Source organism: Macaca mulatta, chromosome 12 (genome assembly GCF_049350105.2).
Source record: "Macaca mulatta isolate MMU2019108-1 chromosome 12, T2T-MMU8v2.0, whole genome shotgun sequence".
NCBI classification, from domain to species: domain Eukaryota; kingdom Metazoa; phylum Chordata; class Mammalia; order Primates; family Cercopithecidae; genus Macaca; species Macaca mulatta.
Genome location: NC_133417.1, coordinates 76,370,023 through 76,397,466, shown reverse-complemented (window position 1 = coordinate 76,397,466; position 27,444 = coordinate 76,370,023). Strand labels below are relative to the sequence as shown.

Below are 27,444 nucleotides of genomic sequence, written 5' to 3'. Positions count from 1 at the left end.
CCTCTGAAAAAAAAAATACCTTACTCATTCTGTAATTTCATAACATAGTAGTTTGTTAATAACCACAGGTATCCAATATGATCCACTTGAGAGGCATAAAAACATGCAGAAAGATGAAGGGATATTAAGCAAATGTTCTCATGTGTTTTGTTACAATATAAACCAGGTTAGTGAACTTTTTTATAGTGAGGGGAGCATTTCCAATCAAATATCTCATAAATAATTAAATGACATTACTCTTATTGTCAATAAAATATTGCAATTAAATAAGAAATGAGTTCTTACCTTTTTATTGATCTCTAGAATCCCTACAAGTGAAAAAGGTAGAACTCGGAACACTGCAAGGTACAGCAAAACAGGTTGTTGAATGCCTGCCTAGAAGGAAAGACTAAAATTACACGCAGCTCTCAAAAGTGCTTCCAGAAACACTCTGTTTTCATTAGTTGAAAAAATCCATCTGTTCGTTATGCAGACGTTTTCATATTATGAAAACATCCATCTATCTAGATTGCAAAGTTACTTAAACAGGAAGGCAACATATTCAAAACATGTCCACTAAAGCTTCAGCCCTTCAGATACACACATGTGTATATATACAGACAAAAATCCATAGAAGTAAACATTTCTTAGCAATAAAATACCATGCATTTATATTTTGAATTGGAGTTTGAACAATAAAGAACCTAATAAAAAGATATGTAGTTATTACGCTCATATCATTTGAAAGTTGCTGGATCAGGTAGCTCATGCCTGTAATCCCAGCCGTTTGGGAGACTAAGGCAGGAGGATCACTTGAGGCCAGGAGTTTGAGACCAGCCTGGCCAACACAGTGAGACCTCGTTTCTACAAAAAATAAAAAAATTAGCCAGACATGGTGGCGCATGCCTGTAGTCCCAGCTACTCAGGAGGCTGACATGAGAGGAGCACTTCAGCCCAGCAGTTTGAAGCTGCAGTGAACTCTGATCAAGCCATTGCACTCCAGCCTGGGCATCCAGACAGGCTGTCTCTAAATAAATAAATAAATAAATAAATATATAATGAAAGTAGTGTTGTGCTGACTCCTCTACAGGAAATGAGAAATAATATCATCAATGAAAGCTTGAGTGACTTTTCTGCTTGAAAAGGATAGCCCCCTTGCTTTGAAGAACGAAGTCCAATCAATTTCTTGCCACTATGAAGTGTAAAACAATCTGTAGTACTTCTCCAATACAGTTTTGAAGGAAATTTCTTAAATTTGTGTTAGGCAAAGCTGTCTGCCCCATCACAGCCAGTCTCTGCTTCAATAGAACTTTTAAGGCTGGAACCACCAATCAAAACTGCTACAACTAAAAGTTAGAAAACAAACGACAAAAAAGATTGTAATGTTTAAAGCCCAAAAGACTCTCCCTTTGAAAGGGATAAGTTTTTATTAAACTAGTATCTTCAAGGTAAATCAGACTCCTTCTGTGTTCCTTAAACCCAAAGGAAAAGTACAGTTTATATACCCCAACTAAGAGCTCCTACTTGTTGGCTGGAGACTGTAGGAAAACAGTCCAGAATACAGAAATACTGACAAGACTTTTATTAACATTATCAGGTGATGGTAAATGTAAAACATTAATATATAATAATGTATAGAATTAAACTTAAAAAAATTCTTGGCCGGGCGTGGTGGCTCACGCCTGTAAATCCCAGCACTTTGGGAGGCCGAGACGGGCAGATCACGAGGTCAAGAGATCAAGACCATCCTGGCCAACATGGTGAAATCCCATTTCTACTAAAAATGCAAAAATTAGCTGGGCTAATTTAGTGGTGGTGCACACCTGTAGTCCCAGCTACTCAGGAGGCTGAGGTAGAACTGCTTGAACCCAGGAGGCGGAGGATGCAGTGAGCTGAGATCTTGCCACTACACTCTAGCCTGGCAACAAAGCAAGACTCCATCTCAAAACAAAACTAAACAAAAATTCTTGCTCTTTAGCAATTTAAATTATTAAAAAGGTACATCAGACAAGACACTTTAGAATTCTCAAAGTAGCAAACTGTTTTGCTACTTTGTTATACTATCCCACTTTTCTGAATTTTTCTTTACCAAGTAAAATCAAGGTAGTGAGTAAGAGTATAAAGAGAGGAGTATTACTAAGAGAGAGACAACATTTCTCTTTCTTATATGTCATACTAAATAAATCAGGAAAAGGGTAAGGAGATTCCAATAAAAGGCATGCAGTTAAGTTATTAATGTGACTGGGCAGGATTAGTAAAGGCTAGGAAAACATTTAAATAACCATGATAAAAAGTAAGTAGAAGTAGCCAACAAATAGTTTGCTTGGCTTCAGGGGAATACAGAAAAAGTAGACAAGAGAGATGAGAGAGGAATGAAAAGCAGAGTTCACAGACCCAGCGTGTATGGGAATACACTGGAGGGTTAACAAGGAAATGCTTGATGTAGTTATCCAAATAAGGTAAAATTAGAGGAACTACTTAATTTTTTTTTATGCTAGAATTATATATAAACTTCACCTGCCAGTTCAAATTACAGAAATTTCAAGAAGGGGCAGCATGCTATAGTGCATAAGAGCAGGGACTCTATAGAGCTAAACTGCCTGAGTTTGAGCCTAGGTTCTACCACTTACCAACACTATGATGTCGGATAAGTTACTTAGCCTCTCTGGGGCTCAGAATCCTCATCTGTAAAATGGGATGATGAAAGTATCTACTGAAAGGAGTGTGCTGAAGATTAAATTAGTAAATACAGGTAAAGAACTCAGATCAGTGCCTGCCTGTTTTGCAATCAAGGACACTAGTGAGAAAAAGCTGAAGTAGTTCAAATTAAAAATGAGAAAGAACTACAACAGACTCTGCCAAGATGAGACAGAAAATAAGTATTTTTCTAGATGTCCTGGTGTACAAAGAAACAGAAAACCTCTAAAAGCAGTCTATATCTATTTTTTAAGTGCTCAATAAATGCTTTCCATAGTATTTCCCCATAAGTCACCAATAAAAACAAAAAGTTTCTTGATATAAATTTCCAGACTTTATAAAATTTAGTAAATCCTGGATAATTCTTTGAGAAAGAGAGAAAAATCTTTTTAAATAGCACGCTTCAGGAAAAAAAATCTACCTATCAACTTTTCTTTTTAAAAATATTTTTATTATTATTTTATTTCAATAGGTTTTTGAGGAACAGGTGGTGTTGGGTTACATGAATAAGTTCTTTAGTGGTGATTTGTCAGATTTTGGTGCACATATCACCAGAGTGGTATATGCTATACCCAATGTGTAGTGTTTCATCCCTCACCCACCTCCCACCCTTTCACCCCGAGTCTCCAAAGTAAATTGTATCATTCTTATGCCTTTGCATCCTCATAGCTTAGCTCTCACTTATGAGAAAATACAACATCTGGTTTTCCATTTCTTAATTACCTCACTTAGAATAATGGTCTCCAAATCCATCCAGGTTGCCATGAATCTTATCTTTTATAGCATGCTTCAGAAATAAAAGATCATTAGATTTTTCATAACAAATCTGCAGACAAATTCCTATGAAAAAAATTCTACATTTTATTGAATGTTTAAAAATGTATACCTGCCGGGCCACTGCTGAGCCTCTGTTCTGAGCTGACTTAACTGCAATGACTTCTTGAGGAGTGTCCCAGCTCAAGTATCTTTTAAAAGAATGAAGAGAAGTTTATTTATTTGGGTCAGTTTCCTTATACTTAAAATCAAAATATTATATTTTATAAGTAAACTATTTTTTAGTTATCTAAATTATAAAAGCAAAGTGATCTATTTTGAAAAATAAATAGCTAAAATAATTTCCTCTATATCCCTATATGGACATATCCCTATTTAAATATATACATAATTTTAATCTTTCTAGAGCATTGGTGAATTAAAATTGTTTTTGATCTAAGAGTATTCAAAACTTAGGAAACAAAATAATCATTTCTACTTTAAAATGGAAGTCATAAAAAGCACTAAAAATGTTACTTTCACACATTCCATGAACATATTCACTCCAAACATTTACATCTAATTTATAAAACTAATAGTTAAAATAGCAGTTCTTAGATTGTATACAGCAGACAATTTAACTGAAACAGACTAGCCTTCAGGAAAATCTACCATAAAGTGCATCTTACATAGAAAATACTATTTGTAGAAAACAGGGAATTTTTTTTTAAGCTTATTTAAACTACTACAGGTTAGTTACTTATTAGAGATACAAAGATAAATGACAACTGGGTGCGATGGCTCATATCTGTAATCCCAGAACTTTAGGAGGCTGAGGTGGGTAGATTACTTGAGGTTGGGAATTTGAGACCAGCCTGGCCAACATAGGGAAACCTCATCTCTACCAAAAATACAAAAAGTAGCTGGGCGTGATGGTACACACTCATAATCCCAGCTACTCAGGAGGCTAAGGCAGGAGAATCGCTTGAACCCAGTAGGTGGAGGTTGCAGTGAGCAGAGATTAGGCCAATGTACTCCAGCCTGGGAGACAGAGCAAGACCTTGTCTCAAAAAAGAAAAAAAAAAAAAAGATAAATCATAGAGGGTCTCTACTCAGACCTCTAAATGTAGTCATGAGGGGAGGAAAAAAAAATAGGTTTATTAATTGAGATCTGGTTATGGACTAGAAAACTGAAGGGGGAAAAAAGGTTTGAAATTTCCTGGGCCACAGGTTTCAAATTTTTAAAATAAAACCTTTTTTTTTTTTTTTTTTTGAGACGGAGTCTCGCTCTGTCGCACAGGCTGGAGTGCAGTGGCCCGATCTCAGCTCACTGCAAGCTCCGCCTCCTGGGTTTACGCCATTCTCCCGCCTCAGCCTCCTGAGTAGCTGGGACTACAGGCGCCCGCCACCTCGCCCGGCTAGTTTTTTGTATTTTTTAGTACAGACAGGGTTTCACCGTGTTAGCCAGGATGATCTCGATCTCTTGACCTTGTGATCCGCCCGTCTCGGCCTCCCAAAGGGCTGGGATTACAGTAAAATAAAATCTTGAATAATAAACTCATAGTAAATACCTGAATTTGCAATAATGTGCAAGATATATTTTCTCAAGGATTTTTCCCGTAGTTGCTGATATACGAAGTAGCCAATTATGAGCAGTCAGTGCTATGAGTGAGGACTTATAATCTGATGAATTGGGAAGGATATCTCCCTAAAAAATAAAAAAATGAGATATAAAAATGAAATTGCTTGGCCATGAACAATTTGCAGTAATCAATGTCCAAAGAAAATAGCTAAATATTCAAATAGCCAAATAAATAAACCACAAAAGAAATATTAAATGCCCAAATAGAGAATTAAGACAAGGAAAGATAGGATTGTGGGAAATTATTTTCATCATCACTTACTGAGTTTATTCACATAAAGCACTTAAACATGGCCTGAAATAATTTATTATTATGTATTAGTTATTATTTTATTAAGTATTCACAAATGTTAGTCATAACAACAGTAGACGAATAATGATGATGCTACTTCTGTGAGAACAGTAACAATAATAACTAGCTCTTAAAATCATGTATAATATCACAGCGATTAAGAGTCCTCTGCTATTAGCATGGTGGTGAGTGCCCAGAGTCCCAACTACTCGGGAGACTGAGGCAAGATCACTTGAGGCTGGGAGGTCAAGGCTGCAGTGAGTGATGACTGTGCCACTGCGCTCCAGCCTGGATGACAGAGAGCCTGTCTCAAAAAAAAAAGTGTTCTCTGCTGGAATAGACATTCATATTGCCCCCTTTTCCTTTACCACAAGACTTGTTTCCTTTAGATGGAAGTTAAAACTGGCAAAATGCAAATTACTCCATTATTCACTATGGTTCTGACCTAAGCTCAAATGAAAAGCTAGAAACCAATGAAGACAGCCGAAGTACAGAAAATGGACCTGGTTTGAAAGATGACCTGTGTCACCAATGAATTACCCTAGAAAAAGGAGAGGATAGCTGCATGGGCACTCCTGTCACTGAGGAGCCACCACAAGGTGGAAGTCTAAGGCAGGAAGAAAAAGAGAAGCAAAGTTTTCTACTTTAATTTGTAGACTAAAAGCGCGTTGTGGTCCCCACCTGTAATCCCAGCACTTTGAGAGAGTGAGGCAGAAGGATTACTTGAGCCCAGGAGTTCAATATCAGCCTGGGCAACTAAGTAGACACTGTTTCTAGTTAAGAAAGAAAAAAGCAGCAGCCAGGTGCGGTGGCTCATGCTTGGAATCCCAGCACTTTGGGAGGCTGAGGTGGCCGGATCACAAGGTCAAGAGATGGAGACCAGCCTGGCCAACATGGTGAAACCCCATCTCTACCATAAAAAACACAGAAGTTAGCTGGGCGTGGCGGTGTGTGCCTGTAATCCCAGCTACTTGGGAGGCTGAGGCAGGAGAATCGCTTGAACCCGGGAGGTGGAGGTTGTAGTGAGCCGAGATGGTGCCATTGCACTCCAGCCTGGTGACAGAGCTAGACTCCATCTCAAAAAAAAAAAAAAAAGAAAAAGAAAAAGAAAAAGAAAAAAAGAAAGAGAGAAAGAAAAGAGAAGCTGAAATTAATCTAGTATCTGCGTAGGCCAAAAAGTAAACAGAAAAAAATGAAGACATAGTTATTTTATATATGCTCCCTAAAAATTTGTCTTGCCTTTCAAATGTTAAGGAAAAAAATAGTTTTTGTTTGTGCGCTAGTTCTTTTTTTTTTTTTTTTTAAGTCTATTAACCCTTGAAGTCTTACACTGGATTCAAGGCAATGATATACATGCATTTATTTTACAATGTCTTATCTAAATGTTGTTTCATGGAGATTTAAAAGTTTTTGGCTGAGCATGGTGGCTCACACTTGTAATCCCAGCACTTTGGGAGGCCAAGGCAGGCAGATCACTTGAGCCCAGGAGTTCAAGACCAGCCTAGGCAACATGACAAAACCCCACCTCTACAAAAAATACAAAAATTAGCTGGGTTTGGTGGTGCACACCTGTAGTCCCAGTTACTCAGGAGGCACAAGTGGAAGGGTCACTTGAGCCCAGGAGGTAGAGGCTGCAGTGAGCTGTGATCGTGCCACTGGACTCCAGCTTAGGCAACAGAGTGAGACCCTGTTTTTTAAAAAAATTTTTTTTTAATTTTAAGTTTTAAAAAATATACTATTTATATCTTGCCTATCAAAATAATTTGAAACAGCAAATATAATATGTTTGAACTACGTTCTTAAACAAAAAGTTGTAATTCACAGAGTCTTGGAAAAGATGGACACTAACTTAAAAGTAGTTTCATATCAGTGTGTTAACAACAATTCAATATGCTTCCTGGTTTTTCTTAAGGGAAAATCTTGCTGCAGTTGAAATGAGAATAAAATGTTTAAAAATAAGTGAGAATAGGGGCCGGGCATGGTGGCTCATGCCTGTAATCTCAGAACTTTGGGAGTTCGAGGCGGGCGGATCACGAGAGGTCAGGAGTTCAAGATCAGCCTGGCCAACGTGGCGAAACCCCGTCTCTATAAAAATACAAAAATCAGCGGGGCATGGTGGTGGGTGCCTGTAGTCCTAGCTATTTGGGAGGCTGAGGCAGGAGAATTGCTTGAACCTGGGAAGCGGAGGTTGCAGTGAGCCGAGATCATGCCACTGTACTCCAGCCTGGGCAACAAAGGGAGACCGTCTCAAAACAAACAAACAAACAAACAAAAAAAACGGTGAGAATAGGAATTAGGTTACTAAATTTTTGGTGTTTTATAATAGGGTATTAAAAACTTTCTCAATTAAGAAATCTGTCATCTTCCCCCATACTCCCCAATGAAAATGGATCAAAAAGCTTTAAATTGCTAAAGGCATGACAGTTATTTTCAGCTTTCAATAAGGAGTTGAAGAAGAAAATATAGGTTTAAAAGCTTTCTAATTTTTAAATAGGAGCCTTCAATAAATAGACCATAAGTATTCAGAGAAAAAGCAGCAGCCCCAGAAAACTAAAACTTTATGTAAAAATGATAGCCTGAAAAAAACATTAACAGTAAATTTAGCGTATAGCCTCTTATCCTTTAAAAATTATTTTTGGTCACATATTATGAGTTCCGTTTTTCCTCAAGGACAACCAACCAGATTCAAAGACCTGATTAATCTGTTGTAGTATTTCCTAAGTGCATTTCTTAGAATAAGCACTGATCCTATAGAAAACAAATACAGGTCGATTATCCCTTTTCCTATTGAAACGCTTGGGACCAGAAGTGTTTCCGATTTGAATTTCTTTGGATTTCAGGATATTTGCATATACATAACGAGGTATCTTGGGGATGGGACCCAAGTCTAAATACAAAATTCATTTATGTTTCATATATATCTTATACATGTAGCCTGAAGATAATTTTACATAATATTTTAAATTTTGTGCCTGTCACATGAGGTTAGGTGTAAAATTTTCCACTTGTGGCATCATGTCGGCATTCAAAAAGTTTTGAATTTTGGAGCATGTCGGATTTCAGATTTTCAGATTAGGGATGCTCAACCTGTATTTAGAAATATTCCTCAAACAAGGAAGTTCTAGGATCAAAAGAATTTGGGGAAATGGCTTGACAATCATCATACCTATTAGTATTATTGTATTATTATTATTAAAGGCTCTGAGGAGTAATTCTATCAATAAACATGTTTAAGTTCTCAAACTCAGTATGTCCCAAACTTAGTTTTTCACAGCCCAATTCTCCCTAATTCCTCTGGCACCTGTTAATATTCCATGAAAACAGTGTTCTGAAAAATATACACCCAGGCAAAGCTAGTCTTATGAAAATGAGCTTATCCTATTATTTTATCTTTATTATTTTCCTAACAACATTCATGTAAAATAACTGTTGATCTAAATACTTTGTTATTGTTTCAGTATATTGAGTGGAATGATCTCTTAAACACTAAGATAATTATACATAAGCTTATGCTGCTTATATAACTTTTAATCGATTTCTAGTTTTCAGGATCTAAAAAAATTCTGTCTAATTTTAAAAACACATTCATAATATTAGTATTTTTAATACAGAAATTATTTCATGAGGAAAATAAAAGATATATCTCATCTTGATTGCTTTAAAGATGAAAGAGTCACTATGATATTTAAGTTGTATTCTTTTATGCAGTATGTTAATAATAACCAGTTCTTCTAGGCTAAAACTGCTTTATAAACAAATGCTCTAAAAACAAATCTTACCACTGGGCATTCCCATAATAAAGCATCCTCTATTTTTTCTGATTTGGAACATTTTGGCATTTCATAAAGTTTTCTTGGCTCAGATGCAACACTGGGAAAAAACAAAAATAAATGATTATTATTCTTGATAACCAAGACAGTATTTGTTCAGGTTTGCGAGACTATTTTTATTCAGAGATTTGAAATACCAAGGCACATTTGCTTTCCTCTTCTTAACTAAATGTTAGTATTTTTTCTGATCACATAATTCATAGAAAAAAAATCTTAAAAATATAACAAGATTAACACAGTTTACAATACTATAAAACTGCCAAAAATAACCCTTATTAACATTTTGGTTCATTTCCTTCTGATTTACATACATATATGTACATGCACATTGTTTTCCAAAGCTGTTTCATATTAAATTCTTTCTTTACCTCTGAATATTTACTAAGAATATCTGAATTCCATCAAGATCAAAAACTATTGTTCTGATATTTAAAATGAAAATTACTGGATAAAAAGGGTCCCATTATTTTAGGATGAAAACTAGTAGATTAAAAAAAAACAGGGCTGGGCGCAGTGGCTCAAGCCTGTAATCCCAGGACTTTGGGAGGCCGAGACAGGTGGATCACGAGGTCATGAGATCGAGACCATCCTGGCTAACATGGTGAAACCCCGTCTCTACTAAAAAATACAAAAAACTAGCCAGGCGAGGTGGCGGGTGCCTGTAGTCCCAGCTACTCGGGAGGCTGAGGCAGGAGAACGGCATAAACCCGGGAGGCGGAGCTTGCAGTGAGCTGAGATCCGGCCACTGCACTCCAGCCTGGGCGACAGAGCGAGACTCCGTCTCACAAAACAAAAAACAAAAAACAAACAAACAAAAAAAAACCCAACAACAACAAAAAAACCTTTATAGCTTTTTCTTTATTCCCAAATTACTTTTCAGAAACGTTAAGTTTATACTTCTGCTAATATTGAATGCTATATCTTTGATGTGAAAAAGTCTCTTTTAATTCATACTTCTCTGATTAGTTGAGATGTGATCATAAATGTTTAATTTTATTTTGTTTCTTTCCTTTTTTTTTTTTTTTTTTTTGAGACAGTCTCTCGCTCTGTTGTCCAGACTGGAGTGCAGTGGCATGATCTTAGCTCACTTCAACCTCCACCTCCCAGGCTCATGTAATCATCCTGCCTCAGCCTCCCAAGTAACTGGGACTACAGGCTCATGCTACTATGCTTGGCTAATTTTTATATTTTTTGTAGAGGCAGGATTTTGCCATGTTGCCCAGGATGGTCTTGAACTCCTGGACTCAAGTAATTCACCTGCCTCAGCCTCCCGAAGTGTTGGGATTACAGGCGTGAGCCACTTCACCTGGCACTTTTCTTTTTGAGACAGTCTTACTCTGTCTCCCAGGCTGGAATGCAATGGTGCTATCTCGGTTCACTGCAACCTCTGCTTCTCAGGTTCAGCCGATTCTCCTGTCTCAGCCTCCTGAGTAGCTGGGATTACAGGTGCATGCCACCACACCCAGCTAATATTTGTATTTTGTATTTTTAGTAGAGACAGGGTTTCACCATGTTGGTCAGGCTGGTCTTGAACTCCTGACCTCGCGATCTGCCTGCCTTGGCCTCCCAAAGTGCTGGGATTACAGGCATGAGCCACCACGCCCAGCCCCTTTTCATTTTTTTAAATGAACTTTGAAATTAAATTACTGTTGAAAGAGAAACAATTTTCAGGCTATAATTTTATTATATCTCTTTGACATTCTCTCACTGATTCAAAAGTTTAAACCAAACAGTTTCACAGGAATGAAGGCAACTTCATATGCGATTATAACCTGTAGATAAAATACCCCTGGACATTAAATAACTCAATAATATTTAATCATTAGTACACTAATGAACACCACTTACTCTAATTTTTTTTTAAGTTAAAGCAGGTATCTCTAAATCATGGAAGTTATAAACTTGACATTAAATGATCATTTCTGTCATTGTTGCTCATTTTCCTAGGTGTGATAATGACATGACAAGATAAGAACATGTCCAGATTTCCACTTCTAGCATGAGGGCATGAAGAACTCTGTGGACAAACTCTTTGGCAAAACTGGTGAAAATCATAAAAGGACAACTCTTTTAAAGTCTCTGCAAATGGTCCTGGGGACATACGGCATATGAAGAAACATTTATTCAAGAAAACCTACTGCTAAGTAAGAATAGTGAGTCTGTGGTGTCTGAACCAGGACATAGTCCCTTCCTTCCCAATCCCAGCTCAGCAAGATGGAAACTCCACTCCAGACTGGTGCAGCCAAGAGGACAAGGCTCCCTGTATTCCAAGCTTCCACTCAGAGGGCTATCTTCCCAGGAGGGGTGGGATGACAGCATTTCTCATCAGTCCCCAGCTGCCTATTGCTGGGCCTGAGTCCTGGGTCAGTACAGTCAAGAGGTGGGGCTCCCTTCTTCCACCCAGCCCCTATTCATGGGATGGAGGAGCTACCTTGGATGTAGCACAGCTGAGGATACTGAGGCCCTAATTGGCTTTATTCCTCCTTAGAAAACAGTGGTCCTATACTGAGAGAGAGACAAGCTGAGAAGATCTGAGGCCAGTGTTTCCTCAACTCCAAGTGCTCAGCTTCAAGTAGGGGAGTCACTCAGAGAGAAGCATGGCATTGGCTCCCACAACCAGCTAAAGACCCTTAGCTCAAAAACTGTGCAAGAGGGGAGAAGCAGGCCATAAAACAGATAGCTCTGCAGCTCTTTCCAGAAAAACTAACTTTATTTGCAACACAGTGTGGAGAAGTTAAGGCCTAAGAGCACTCACAAAACCTGTGGAGTTTGTGATGAAAGGCAAATGGGAGGAGATTGGTAGACTAATTGGAGATATAGGCTAAACTGTAGGCTGGCTAATTTGCCAGAAATCACCAGAAAAAGATAGCAGGACAGAGCCCTCTTGGGGTTAGAACAAATCTCAAAAGCTGATTATTCTCTCTAAATTCTGGTTTCTGGTCCAAGATGAAAACAGCCTGGAAGTGCCGCTCCTGTCTGTCCACACAAGACGAAAAACGCTGAACAATCTGAAAATCCATAATTCTTCCTAGATACATCAGAGAATTGAGGTCACCGGACAAACTGCTGCCTCCAAAACTGGAGAGAAAGGTGCATACTGACAATCACAGCTTTCCAGGACCCAGGAACAAGCCACTGGAGCCAACAATGCAGGAGACAAAAATAAGGACACTAGAGGAAATTTTAATCTCCGATACCCACAACTACAACAAACAATAATCATAGCCAAACTCCTACTCAGATAAACACAAAATCTCACTCTAAATGCCTATTTACTTCAATTCTTTTAATCCAATATATCTTAAATTTGTAAATTCTTTTTTGAGACAGAGTCTCGCTCTGTTGCTCAGGCTGGAGTACAGTGGCATGCTGATGGCTCGTGCAGCCTTGACCTCCCGGGCTCAAGCGATCCTCCCACCTCATCCTCCCTGGTAGCTGGGACTACAGGTGTGTGCCACCATGCCCAGCTAATGTTGATATTTTTTGTAGAGATGGGGTTTTGCCATGTTGCCTAGGCTGGTCTCGAACTCCTGGGCTCAAGCAATCCCCAGACCTTGGCCTCCAAAAGTGCTGGGATGACAGAGGTGAGCCACTGTGCCTGGCCTATCCAATATATCATACATAGCCCTTAACCAAAAAAATTACAAGGCATGCTAACAGGCAAAATACAAAAGTTTGAAGAAACAAAACAATCAGAACTGGATTCAGATATGGCAGAGATTTTAGAATTAGCAGACCAGGAAATTAAAATAACTATGATTAAGCCAGGGGCGATGATATGTGACTGTAGTTCCAGCTATACTCAAGAGGCTGAGGGAGGAGGGTCACTGGAGTGTAGGAGTTTGGGGCTACAGTGCACCATGATCATACCTGTGAAAAGCCACTGCACTCCAGCCTGGGCAATAAAGCAAGGCCTCATGTCTTGTTTTTTATTGTTTGTTTGGGGTTTTTTTGGGTTTTCTTTTTTGAGTCTCGCTCTGTTATCCAGGCTGGAGTGCAGGGGCATGCATTCACAACTCACTGCAACCTCCACCTCCCGGGTTCAAGCAATCTTCTGCCTTGGCCTCTGGAGTAGCTGGGATTATGGGTATGTGCCAGATGACCAGCTAATTTTTGTTTTTTTAGTACAGATGGGGTTTCATCATGTTGGCCAGGCTGGTCTCGAACTCCTAGCCTCACGTGATCTGCCTGCCTAGACCTCCCAAAGCGTGAGATTACAGGTGTGAGCCTCCGCACCTGGTCACAAGACCTCATTTCTAAACTAATTAAATAGCTGATTAACAGGATCAGGGATGGGAAAAGTGGACACCATGCAAGAAAAGATGGGCAAATTAAGCAGAGATAAAAATTCGAAAAAAAAGAAAAGAAAAAAAAGAAATACTAGAAATCAAAAAACACCATAAGAGAAATGAAGAATGCCTTTAACAGTCATCAGTAGACTGTATGCAGCCAAGGAAAGAATCAGTGAGTTTAAAGATAGGTCAACAGAAACTTCCCAAGCTGGGGAATAAAAGAGGAAAAAGAAAGAAAAAGTAGAACAGAATATTCAAGTACTATGGGAAAATTGGAGAAGGTATAAAACATCCACATAATGGGAATACCAGGAGGAAGAAAATGAGAGAAAAATAAGTATTTGAAGTAATAATGGCTGAGAATTTTCCAAAACTGACAGACACCAAGCCACAAATCTGGGAAGCATATTCAAACTGCAGAAATTCAAAAGTGAAGAGAAAATCTTGAAAGAAGCCAGATGAAAAAAAAGTACCTTAACTACATAGGGGGAATAATAAGAATTAACTTGGATTTCTCTTCAGAGACCGTAAGAGCAAGTAGAGAGAGAGATGTGAAATACCTGAAGTGTTCTGGTGGCTCACATCTGTAATCCTCAGCAGAGGCTGAGGTGGGAGGATTACTTGAGGTCAGGAATATGAGATCAGCCTGGGCAACACACCACGACTGAGACCCCTATCTCTAAAAAAAAGTGTTTTAAAAATAGCCACATGCCTATAGTCCTAGCTACTTGGGAGGCTGAGGTGGTCGGACTACTTTAGTCCAGGAGTTCAGGGTTACAGTGAGCTATGATTGTGCCACTGCATTCCAGCCTGGGAGACATAGTCAGATCCTCACTTTGTGGGGGGCGAAAAAAAGGCACAGATAGATTAAAAGTAAATGGCAAAAGATACAATGTGCAAACACTAAACAAAAGAAAGCTGGAGTAGCTATACTAATTTCAGACAAAGTCGAATTTGGCAAGGAAAATTACCAGGGATTAAGTGGGCATAAGATAATGAAAAAGGTGTCAATTCTCCAAGAAGGCATAACAATCTTTAATATATATGCATCTAACAACAGAGTATCAAAACACAATATGGCAAACACGGATAGAAATGCAAGGAGAAATAGATAAATCCACTCACTATGATAGAGATTTCAACACCCATCAGTAATGAACATCTCCAGCTGGCGGAAAGTTAGTAATTACGCATATACTTAAACTGCAAGGTACCATCAGTCAACTCGGTATCTCATCCAACGACAGCAGAATACACATTCTTCTCAAGCTTACACGAAACATTCACCAAGATAGACCACATTCTGAGCCATAAAAGACACCTTAACAAATTTAAAAGACTAGAACTAATATAAAGTATGTTCTCAGGTCACAGTTGTATTAAACCGCAAATCAATAAAACAATGATAACTGGAAAATCCCAATATATTTGGAGAGTGAACAACACACATCTAAATAACACACGGGTCAAAGAAATCTCAGGAGAAATTTAAATATATTTTGAACTAAATGAAAATGCATATACAACATATCAACATTTGTGGGATGCAACAAAAACAACGCTTAGAGGAAAAGGTATAGCAGTAAGTGCATATGCAGAAAAGGAGAAAGACTTAAAATCAGTAACCTAAGTTTCTACCTTAGGAAACTAGTACAAGAAGAGCAAATTAAAACCAAAGTAAGCAAAGAAATAACAAAACTTAGAAAGTAGTAAAATTGAAAACCAAAAATCAATAGAGAAAATCAACAAAACCAAAAGCTGTTTTTTTGAAAAGGTCAACAAAATTGATTACTAATATGAGAAATTAAAGAGTGGCTATCACTACCGATCTCATGGTCATTAAAACAATAATAAAGAAACATTATGAATAAGTGTAGGCTCACAAGTTTGGATAATTTAGATGAATTCCTTGAAAGACACAATCTATCAAAATTTACTCAAGGAGAATTAGATAACTTGAATAAGTCTGTATCTATTAAAGAAATGTAATCAATAATGAATAACCTACCAAAACAGAAAGTGCCAAGCCCAGATGCTTTCAATGGTTAATTCCACTAAGCATTTAAAGAATAACACAGCAGCAGTGATCAAGACAATGTGGTACTGACATAAGGACAGACATACAGATCAGTGGAATAGACTTGAACGTCCAGAAATAAATCCAAAAGTGTCTATGGTCAACTGATTTTTGACAAGTGTGGCAAGGCCTTGCAGTGAAGAAAGAAAAGTCTTTCTAATAAATGGTGCTGGGACAAATGTACAGCCACATGTTTAAAAAAAATGGAGTTGGATACCTACCTTATATCATATACTAAAATTAACTCCAAGTGGGATCAACCACCTAAATATGAGCTAAATATAAACCCTTTAGAAAAAAATCTAGGGGCAAATCTTCATAACCTCAAATTTTGCAATGGATTCTTAGATATGACACCAAAAGCATGAGTAATGAAAAAAATTTAGATAAATTGGACTTCATCAAAATTAACCTCTCTGTGGCTGGGCGCAGTGGCTCACACCTGTAATCCCACCACTTTGGGAGGCTGAGGCGGCTGGATCTCCTGAGGTTGGGAGTTCAAGACCAGCCTGACCAAATGCAGAAACCCAATCTCTACTAAAAATACAAAATCAGCCAGGCATGGTGGCACATGCCCATAGTCCCAGCTATTCGGGAGGCTGAGGCAAGGGAATCACCTGAACCCGGGAGGTGGAGACTGCAGTGACCCGAGATCACACCATCGCACTCCAGCCTGGGCGACAAGGGTGAAACACTGTCTCAAAAAAAAAAAAACAAACAAAATTAACCTCTCTGTGTTTCAAACAATAACATCAGGAAAGTAAAAAGACAATCTACACAATGGGAGAAAGTATTTGTAAATCATATATCTGATAAGGGACTTGTATCTAAAATATGTAAGGATTTTTGTAAAAAAAAAAAAAATTTACAAATGGGCAAAATATCTAACCAAACATTTCTCCAAAGAATAACATACAAATGGCCAACATGCACAAGAAAAGATGCCTGACATCACTAGTCATCAGGAAAATGGAATCAAAACCACAGTGAGATGCTGTGTGTCACATATCAAGTGTTGACAAGAATGTGGAAAAATCAGAACCCTCATATACTGCTTATGGGAACATAAAATGGTATTACCACTTTAGAAAAGCGTATGGTAGTTCTTCCAACTATTAAACGCAGTTACAATATAACCTTATGACCTACCAATTCCATTCCTAGGTATAATCCAGAACTGAAAATAAGTGCCCACATAAAAACTTACGTGGAAATGTTTATAACAGCATTATTTATAATACCTAAAAGGTAGAAACACCAATGTCTAACAACTGATAAATGGATAAGTAATATGTGGTAACTGATACAATGCACTATTATTCAACTTTATAAAGGAATTCTGATGCATGTGACAACATGGATGAACCTTGAAAACACGCAAAGGGAAAAAGCCAGTCACAAAAGACCACATATTATATGACTCCATTTATATGAAAAGTCCAGAATAGGTGAATCTACAGACAGAAAACAGACTAGTGGTTGCTTAGGGCTGAGGGTAATGGTGGTATTGAGGTGATTGCTGAAAGGTACCTGGTTCTATTTTGAGGTGATGAAAATGCTCTAAAATTAACTGTGGTAGTGATTACATGCATCTGTGAATGTATTAAAAATTTATTATTGAAATGTACATTATTGAAATGTACACTTTAAATGGGTAAATAATATGGTATGTGAATTATATCCTAATAAAGCCTTTAAAAAGAAAATGCCCATTTTTTAAAAAATGCAAACTGATGTATGTTTAGAATATGCTTTAAAAGAGGTAATGCAAAAGGAAAAGTGGGTTAGATAAAGCAAATGTGGCAAATCTTGATAGTTTTTGAATCTGGGTAATGAACATATGGGGATACATTGTGGCTTTCCTTCCCCCCTCATGGTGGACAGTTGTGGATGAGGTTGACTGTTAAACATTTTGGATCTCTAAATACTAGGCTTTTGTTTGAAAAAATGTCTCTTAAAAAAAAAAAAAAAGGCAAGTACTTCCAAAACACAATCCATCAATTCTCCAAAGCAGCATCTAATTATTTGGTTGGCAACTGAATTTCTTGACTGTGGTGTAAGTAGAATAAAATACTAAACAGTACTCTGAATACTACCTAAAAGGTAGAAACACCAATGTCTAACATTGGTGTTTAGACCAAAACTATAGTGCAGGCAAAACTATAGTTTTGCCTGCACTACAGTTTTGCTTTAAGTTGGTATTTACAAAAATGACACCTGCAACTTTAACAAGATTTAAAATTTACATGCATTTTTTACTCCCTACTCTTATTTTGGACCCATTTTTTCATTTTATTTCACTAGGCACTAATGTAGGCATGTGGTTCTATACGAATTAGTTAAGATCAACAGTGAGGTGAATTACAGCAAAATTATCAATAAAAAGTTACCTGCTGACACAGCGCCGATAATTGTCAAAATATATTCTTCCTCTCTCATAGGCTATAGGTGACCTGGAATGAGTTGTCCAAACATTCTTAAATTTAGTACTTTCCTAAAAGACACAAAGAATTTCCGTTTAGGAAAGAACCCTTAGGCTTCCACTGTGCACCAATTTTAAGTTGGATTTTAAATTTTCAAAGCAATATAATTTCACCTATGTTATTCAAAAACATTATTTTGCATCCTTCCTCCACTGTGTCCTCATGTTTTGGCTTAATGAGGTGACCAACTATTAGAATAATTGTTCCCAGGTAAGACACAAGAAGCGTAAAACTAAAAACATCTGGTGGCCCTATTACCACCTATTGACTAATCTCCCAGATTCCGGGCTTGTATCCTCCTCCCCATCACATGTGACCCTATAAAGGGGGGGCCCAGCGCGTTAAAACCGCATCCCCTCAGGAGGCTCGGCCTCCAGGCGCCCGAGGCCCTCCGTCCCGCCCTGGCCGGCGGGCGGTCACCTGGCACACCAGCGCCCGCAGGATGCCCAGGTTGGTCCTCTGCACCACGCCTGCGTCGCGCGAGAAGCAGCCCAGCGCCCGGCGACTCAGCCGGCGGCACACGTTGGGCTTCCGGGTCGGGCCCATGGAGGCGCGGGCCGAGCCCCGGGTAGGCTGGGCCGCTGAGGGGCGCGCCCCACACTCCCGTGCTGGGCAGCCGCCGCTGCCTCCGAATTTCCAGGCCCAGTCTTTCCCGGCGGGGCCCAGGAAAAGCTGACACGGGGAGGCGGGCAGGGGGCACCCGACGGCGGGGCGAGGGTAAGCAGAGCCTCTTGCACAGCCAGAGCACGGAGAGGAGGGAAGAAGTACTCCCTTTTCGATCTGCCCCTCCCAGGCTCTCTGGCCGCCAACAGTGCGACGCTCCGGTACGGCGCGACCGGCCGGAGCCGCTCTCTCACCGGGAAATGTAGTTCCCAGTGCCTCGTGAGGCAGCCTGGCTTCTCCCAGGAACTACAATTCCCGTCAGGCGGCTGGGAGCGAGGGCTTGCCCGGCCCCGCCTCTGCCCGCCGCGGCCCCGCCTCCTCCGGCCCGCGGAGGCTGCGCTGTCTAGCAGGCGCGCCGTTCTGGGCTGCGAGTGGCTCGCGGGGCAGATCCCTGGGGACGTGTTGCTCCCGCTTCCAGGTCTCCGCTGCGTGTGTGCGCCCTGCACTTAGGGATCCGTCCCTCACTGCCCTGGTACCCGCAAGCCTCTCGGCCCCTGACCTTCGCCCTGGGAGGTTCTGGCCAGGTGCCGGGAGGGACGCTGTGTCGAGGGCGATCCCCCCAAAGCAGCGTCCCGTGCTAAAGGTACGCCCCGCGGCTTTCCCTTCAGCCGCACGTTGGCTGAGAAGGACGGTAAACTGTGCTTTTGTATTAGGAAGATGCTGGCTTCCCATTCACTCTTAGTTTCACCCTCCAAACTGGGATTGAGTTACTCTTTCCCGGAGGCCAGTCCTTGGGTGGCCTGACGGGACTCTGGCTGGTTTTGCGATAATTGCTTCATTTTCTTTCCTCTCGCTTCCATTCTTTTTTCTTTATAGGGAATAAAATATGAAATGCTTACATTCTTATTGGACGGCCTAAGATATTCCTTGTCGATGTCTCTAAGTAAAAGATACACTTTAGCCTTGCCTGTGTGTTCAAAGTTCCCAGCACACTAAACTTTCAGCAAGCATGTACCACATGTGTCCATAAGTCCCTTAAGGGTGATGCTGCTGTATCTCCCACGTGGACTTGGGCATGCTGCCTCTTGTTCATAGGTGCTGACTGGCAGAGCAAAAAGTACAGTACAGCAGGGTCTTTTATCGCAGTTTTTCGTTCAGTGTCATTTTGTATAACTTGAGGAGAAAAAAATAATAAGAAGTTCCTACCGGGGCTACTATTTTTGTGGACCTTGCCCCTTCTCCCCACGTCTGCATGGGTTTTCACCAGGTGCCCCAGGGTACTGCCTGCCACATCTCAGTGCAGGCTGGGTGAATTGGCCTTGTCTGTTTTTCCTGTCTGAGTGTGGGTGTGAGTGCTCCCTGCGATGGAATGTCCTCGTGTCCAAGGGTTAGTTCCCACCTTGCACCCTGAGCTGAGTGGATAGGCTTCAGCCACCCTCAACCCTGAACTGGAATAATTGGGTAAATAACTATCTTACTTGTTTTTATTAATCTTCCTTAAATGTATGTATAGCTCCCATTTATTTCAATGTATAATATTAGAAGTGTTTTGGTTTTTATTTAGGAGTTTGGTGATGTTTTTGTGACCAGAAATATAGGAACTTAACTCTTGTTTATATAAATTGGCCTATGGTAAAATGGTTTTGTTATATGTCATTTTGCTTACAGTCAGTTTCCAAGAATCTGTTGATAACATTAGGTGAGTACTTACAGTACTGGGTGAGTGTGTTAGGTCACAGTTTAAGTGTTTAGTAAAAATTGGCCATATCTCTTTTTAATACTGCTGAATTTCCTTCAGGCCTCAAGCTTTTGCTGATTTTTCATGACTTATTTACAGCATACGGTAGAGTGCTTTGTATATTTTTAGAGAGTGCTACAATAGTTAATTTGGTAATTCATGAATGCAGCTGTCACTGAGACAACTGGAACCCTAAAAAGATAACTGGGTTTTCTTTGGCTTAAAGGAAATTCAAATCATTGCTGAATTGAATTCATCAACTCTCTCATTTCTTCTTCCTCTTTGCCCCCACTTGTTTGTCTTCTTTCCTGTGGCCTTTATTTCACCACTAAGTCATCACCAAAGGAGAGTCATCCTGGATGCCTTGCTGTTCCTCACCCACAACCAAGTCCTTTAGATTCTCTTATCCATCTCATCTTCATTTCATCTAAGTAATTTAGGGCCTCACCATTTTTTATCACATTATTAAGTAGCCTTCTAATTTCTGTCTTACTTGTGACACAGGATTTTTTTTTTTTTTTTTTGACGTTGCTTTGCCAACCGGAGACCTCCGCAGCCAGAGACCTACCCAGGCCTTTCTTGGGCTGGCATTGCCACAGGAGGTGCCCTGCACAACTGGCCCACTGGGCCACTCCTGGCTTGCATACAGGCATGGATCCTGTGGCCACCTGACTGTGGGCTCAGCCCCTGGCAGGAGAGGGTGTCTGAGCTAGCGAGTGCAGAGTTGTGTGGCGTCCAGCTGGTTGCTCCAAGTGCCGGCACAGGAGCTGGCTCCACGGTTTGCGACTGGACCAGGCATGTCACAAGTGACTCCCACAGTGGACTCTGGAGTCCAGACTAGGGGAAGGTGGTGGTAACCAAATGGGTCAGAAGCCCCAGAGGTGGGTGTTACAGCATGCTAACAGCTCTTTTAGACCTGCCATCTGCAGCCTGATGAACAGGGGCGTGTTAACAGCCCTATCAGTCTTGTTACCCCACTCCAGCCCACGGCTCTGGGGCTGACCTGGCCACCTGCTCTGCTTCTTGTTGCATGGGGTGGCCGCCAGGTGCTGCTGGTGGGGCAGAGAGCTACTGTGTTACTGTCTTCTTCCTACCCATGTTTGGTGGCATTCTGAGCTCTTGTCCCATGTCCAAGAATGAGATTACACTAACAACTGGAGGGTGAGAAGAACAGAGAAGACTTTCATTGAGCAACTGAACAACTCTTGATGCAGGATTTTTGCTCTCAGCTAAGCTAGGTCTGAGTTTTTGTCTCACAACCAGGAAGAATTAGATGTGTGGACCCCAGAGAGTGAGTGGAGTAGAATTTATTTAGTGAAAGGAAAGCTCTCAGTAAAGAAAGGGGTCCTGAAAGCAGGTTGCTGGTTGCCCCCTTTACAGTTGAATACCTGGGCTTAATGTGCAAATTTCTGGAAGCTCCACCTCATCCTTCCAGTGTGCTTATGGGCCCTTAGTCTGAGCTACTCCATATTGATTATTTCCCTTACTGCGCATGTGTTAGGGAATGGAATTTTCTACTGTGGGCATGTTTAGGCAACCCCTCTGTGCAAGTTCCCTTATCTGCACTAAACATCTGGTGTAAGCACTTTTGAGGCAGGTCGTAGGTTCTTCATGGACCCTTCCCTTACTGTCTGCCTAAAGCAAGCTGGTTAACTCCTTTTATTCTCAGCCAAGGGGGGACGCAAGGGTGGTCCCCCACCCAAAGTAGGGTGGCCTCTTTGCCAGCATGGCTGGGTCTGGGGCTTTTATGGGCTCAGAATAGGGAAGTGCCAGGTGATTGATTTGTGAGTATGCAAAAGAGGCTAAAACAAAGGCACCACTCAAAGGTGGGCACAACAGTATGAAAAAACAAATGAGAGAAGGGTGGGTATCAATCAGAGGAAAGTGTGCCAAATGGGAAGAGAGGTTCTCGATCTGGTCCTTAGATTTATTCAGGACATGTAGCTAGGCTTTAAACTGTCTTCAGCTTAAAGGTCAGGTTTCACTGGGGACCCGCCCCCATCTGCCTAGGACTTGTCTGCCTACTGCTGCTATCATTTGGGTACTTTTAATTCCAGCCCTCCTCCATACAGGTGCCAGAGTGATTTTCCTAAAGCACAACCTGTCACTTGCCTGTTGCATTGTTTCAGTGGCTGCAAACACCCATAGCAGAATTTCTTACATATTTATTTATTTTTATTACACTGTAAGTTCTGGGGTACATGTGTAGAATGTGCAGTTTTGTTACATAGGTATACACGTGCCATGGTGATTTGCTGCACCCATCAACCTGTCACCTACATTAGGTATTTCTCCTAATGCTATCCCTCCCCTAGTCCCTAGACAGGCCCCTTTTTTGTTGCTGTTTTTGTTTTTAGTTTTTGAGATGGAGTCTTGCTCTGTCGCCCAGGCTGGAGTACAGTGAGGCGATCTCAGCTCACTGCAGTCTCCACCTCCCAGGTTCAAGTGATTCTCCTGCCTCAGCCTCCCCGGTTGCTGGGATTGCAGGTGTGCACCACCACACTTGGCTAATTTTAATATTTTTAGTAAAGACGGGGTTTTGCCATGTTGACCAGGCTGGTCATGAACTCCTGACCTCAGATGATCCCCCCAGCTTGGCCTCCCAAAGTGCTGGGATTACAGGCATAAGCTACCACTCCTGGCCCATAGCAGAATTTCTTTCTCTTTTTTTTTTTTTGAGATGGAGTTTTTTGCTCTTGTTACCCAGACTGGAGTGCAATGGCATGATCTCGGCTCACTGCAACCTCTGCTTCCCGGGTTAAAGTGATTCTCCTGTCTCAGCCTCCCAAGTAGCTGGGATTACAGGCGCATACCACCACACCCGGTTAATTTTTGTATTTTTAGTAGAGATGGGGTTTCATCATATTGGTCGGGCTGGTCTCAAACTCCTGACCTCAGGTGATCCGCCCGCCTCTGCCTCCCAAAGTACTGGGATTACAGGCATGAGCCACCACACCCAGCCGAGCAGTATTTCTTATACCCAAGTAAGATACCCAGGATCTTCCATTGTTAACTTAAAACTTTTTTTAGTATGTCACATATATGCAAAGATAAAACTAGGTATAAACTCTTCGTGTTGTCTCTTTCTTTTTTTTGTGTGTTTTTAATTTGTGTGTGTATGTGTTGTATCTTTTATACACCGATAACACCCAAACATCTACAAGGTAAATGAAACAAAGCTATAAAACCAGTAAATTCAAATGATTGTGAGCAATGAGACTTTAGTTGGACCTAAAAAGCTCTAATCATGAATGTCCTCTGTGGCGTACCTTCCTTAAAGAAAGGTCTGTCCATGTTGCTCTTGTGTTGAGAGATTACTTGATGCCTTCACCTCTTTTCTTTATTTAAATCACCACAAAACCTTCCTTTGTTCAATATGTCATGGCTTCATTTGTCCTTCACTTGACAAACAACATTATTTACATATAGTAGTCCCCATTTCATTCTCGTTAACATGCACCAATGACAAACAGCACCACTTGTTTAGCAATACACTCCTAAACACACATGTGTGAATTCAAATCTTGTGACAGCACTCAATTAAAAAGTGCTCATTCAGATGATCCAGTGTCCTTTTGTTAATATTCTTTTTTTAAAAGATTTTTATCAAATTGAAAATGAAAGGTTTCTCCTACAGAAATCTCATAGCCTTGAAGATATGTGTACAAAATCCCTAGGGGTTCACATAAGGTATACCTTATAGTACAAAATCTGAATCTCTTTGGGTAGAGTAGCGGGCACTTCATTATCTTCCCGCATTTTCATGATCTTGCCCATATTTTCAGCTTCATTTCTTTGGCCATCCCTCATGTTTGCTTTTGTGGTTCTGACATGTTTGCCGACTTTCTCAAGCCCATGTGCCTTTATATTTGAGATTTTTTTTTTTTTATCTGAAGCTTCCTTTCCTCTCCTCTTATCAGTTTATCTCAAGACTCATCCCAGGTATCCGAGCTCCACTGAGACCCTTCCCCTAACTCCTCCAGCTTACTTAGTAGCCTTTTCTGTGCTTCCATGTTACTGTCTACACTGTTGTGGCACTATATTAGAATTGTCATTTGTCTGTCTTCCCAACTAACCTGGGCAGAAACTGAGTAGTAATATAATTCTCCCTGCTTTACACTACCTAAAATGTGGTTAATGCATATGTATGTTGAATGAATGAATGGACTATAAAAAACAGTATGTTTGTATAGGATCTATTATCAGCAGCTAAGTATCTTTTTTTTTTTTTTTTTTTACTTTATTTTATTTTCTTGGGAATAAATCTCAAAGGCTGGTCCTGAACTCCTGGGCTTAAGCAATCATCCTGCCTCAGCCTTCCGAGTAGCTGGGATGTATAGTGGGATTATAGGCATATACCACAATACCTGGCAATAGCAGCTACTTTTAGCTTAGATGCAGATGTAGTCTCCACTTATTCTTTGAATCAGTAGGAAGTCACAATATTATTAAATAACTTTCAAAAAAACTTAAATCCTTAAGACTTCTACCTATAAAGTAGATATTTTCCATTTGTTGAAGGTAAAATGGCATAAATAGATACAGTTTTATGACTGGAAAATGACTTCTCTTGGTTTTGGGCATAGAACAAATATTGGTTCTTCTTTTTTTTTTTTCTATTCTTTGTCTGTGTTATGTTTACAGAATACTTAACCATCCTAGTCATGATATTTTAAAGACAAGAAAGAAGAAATACTAATTCAAAAGTTAATAAAATGCTTTTTGTTCATATACTTTGTTTAAAGAAGCATAATATAACTGAATAAATGTATAAAATACTCAGGTTATTAAACTTGAACATTTATTCAGAGACAAATTTTAACCAAGCTATAGGAAGTTATTTATTCAACATGTTTTTGTTTTTCATCCATAATGTGCAGGAAAAAAATTTTGGCTTAGTGTATAGCTGTAAACAGGATAGACAAGGTCCCTACATGTGGGAGGAGATAGACAATAAATAAATAGATGAAAAAAATAAGATTTTCAGGTAGCGATAAGTGCTGTGAAGAAAATAAAACAGGGTGATGTGCTGGAGGGTGGTTGAACACCCTGCTTTAGCCAGAGTGGAAGAGAATAATTGTAAGCTGAGCCCTGAATGATGAGGAGGAGCTGATCTGCAACAGTCCAGAGTAGTAGTCCAGGCAAAGGGATGCTTGAGTTCAGGATCCCTAAGGCTTATAATAAGAAGTCAAAAACTCTCAGACGGCCAGTGTGACTCTTTAGTGTGCAGGAGGGAGGTAAATTTGGAGCAGTCGAATGGGACCAAGACATGTCAAGCTTTGTAGGCCATGGTATGGAATTTTGGATTTTATTCTGTTATGATAGGAGGCTTTGAAGAGGGGAGTGACGTGATCTATTTTGTGTTACAAAAAGGTCATTATGGCTATTGAGTGGAAAAAATATTGTGGAGGGCAAGAATAGTTAGAAGGAGACAGGTGGCTATTGTGTTCATCCAGGTAAGAGATTATAGTGTTTTGGACTAGAGTGGTAACAGGAGAGATGGAAAGAAGTGAACAAGATTCAAGATAAATTTTGGAAGTAGAGTTGACAGGACTTCTGATATAGTGGATATTAAGGATGAGGAAAAGAAAAGAATCAAGTGAAATCCTAATAAAACAGAAACACAATAAAAATTCCCAAACTCCTCAAAACAAATTGGAAACATGATGTGATGCCAAAGAAACAATGCCTGGATTTTATTAAAGGTGTACATCAGCATTATACATTAGTGCTAAGGAATGTTAGGATTTGTTATGTGGTTAGGGCATGTGGGAAAGGGGAATAAAATCGGATCCCAAAAGTACGTAGGGGTCAGACCATGTGGAACTATGGAAATGTGATGAAAAACCATTAGAGTGATATGACATTCTTTTTAAACAGATACTTGGCTGCAGCATCAAGAACAAGGGTAAAATATGAGAGACCACTTAGCAGGTAATTGTAGTAGTCCAGGTGCAAGTCACTTTTGGAAATTTATTTTGAAGTTATTGAACCTTTTGACCACAAGTTTGGTTCTTATGTTTTCTTTCCTCTCTATATTTTAATGATGTGTGTCTGAACACACAGTGTATTAATGCATATACGAAGTTTTCAGAAAGATTTAGGTTTAAAGGATTGATAGTAAAGCTTGCAGACTCACCCTCTTATTTTAAACAATATTTATTCAAAAGAATATCAATCCTTTTATACAATACAATTGTCCTTTTGTACAATATAATATACAAATAACAGTTATAAAATGAACACCCGTATACTTATCATCAACTTAAAAAGAAACAGAATATTACCTAAAACTTTGACATCTCTTATGTGCCCTGCTGGTTCCCAGATCCCTCTTTCTTCTTTAGATAAATAAAAAATTGTTTTAAATGTTTTTGAACATCATTCAAATGTGTACTCTTATAGCTTGTCTGTATTTTTCTCAACGTTACATTTTACGATGTTCATTCATTTTTACTACTGTATTGTATTTCCTTGTATGAATTTGTTATAATTAATTTATCCCCTTTCTACTAGCTAGGCTTTTTGTTTCTTTCAGGTTTTTTGTTTTTCTTTCTGTGTTTTTTGAAATAGAATCTCACTCTGTTGCCCAGGCTGGAGTACAGTGGCGCAATCTCAGCTCACTGCAACCTCTGCCTTCTGGGTTCAAGCAATTCTCCTGCCTCAGCCTCCCGAGTTGCTGGGATTACTAGTGCCTGCCACCATGCCTGGCTAATTTTTATATTTTTAGGAGACATGAGGTTTCACTATGTTGGCTAGGCTGGTCTCAAACACCTGACCTCATGATCCGCCTGCCTCGGCCCCCCAAAGTGCTGGGATTACAGACGTGAGGCACCGTGCCTGGCCTCTTTCGGGTTTTTTATTTCTAGAAAAGTGCTGTTATAGACATTCTTATCCCTGTCTCCTGGCACACATGTTAAAGAATGCATTAGTTTTCTTTTGCTGTGTAACAAATTACTACAGTTTTAGTAACTTAAATTAACACCCATTAATTACCTCAAAGTCCTTTAGAAGTCCTAAAACAGCATAGCCTAATTCTCTGCTCAGGATCTCACCAG

General features: G+C 39.9%; 3 protein-coding genes across 8 annotated transcripts in view; 1 reads left to right on the top strand and 2 right to left on the bottom strand.

Moving 5' to 3' along the window:
- DCAF17 (DDB1 and CUL4 associated factor 17) overlaps positions 1–19,007 on the bottom strand; it is a 56,866-nt gene extending 37,859 nt beyond the window's left edge. For 3 of the 6 annotated variants that reach the window (XM_077957186.1, XM_028830836.2, XM_015110354.3), the window contains exons 1-6: positions 18,466–18,845; positions 17,953–18,056; positions 9,143–9,233; positions 5,001–5,137; positions 3,563–3,641; positions 286–375 (exon numbers count right to left, since the gene is read on the bottom strand). In XM_077957186.1, coding sequence (XP_077813312.1) covers positions 286–375; positions 3,563–3,641; positions 5,001–5,137; positions 9,143–9,233; positions 17,953–18,056; positions 18,466–18,591 — 627 coding nt within the window. In that variant the 5' untranslated portion in view covers positions 18,592–18,845. Of the gene's footprint in view, positions 1–285; positions 376–3,562; positions 3,642–5,000; positions 5,138–9,142; positions 9,234–17,952; positions 18,057–18,158; positions 18,846–18,902 lie in introns of those variants that run through there. The other 3 variants (XM_077957187.1, XM_077957188.1, XM_077957189.1) reach the window with 2 other exon arrangements.
- LOC144333405 (uncharacterized) overlaps positions 1–19,888 on the bottom strand; it is a 229,918-nt gene extending 210,030 nt beyond the window's left edge. Inside the window, exon 1 of the mRNA XM_077957191.1 lies at positions 18,997–19,888. Coding sequence (XP_077813317.1) covers positions 18,997–19,380 — 384 coding nt within the window. The 5' untranslated portion in view covers positions 19,381–19,888. The remainder of the gene's footprint in view (positions 1–18,996) is intronic.
- The window catches only part of METTL8 (methyltransferase 8, tRNA N3-cytidine), a 101,088-nt gene continuing 92,642 nt past the window's right edge, over positions 18,999–27,444 (top strand). The window contains 1 exon segment of the mRNA XM_028830838.2: positions 18,999–19,291. The gene's annotated coding sequence lies outside the window, so the exon portion shown is untranslated.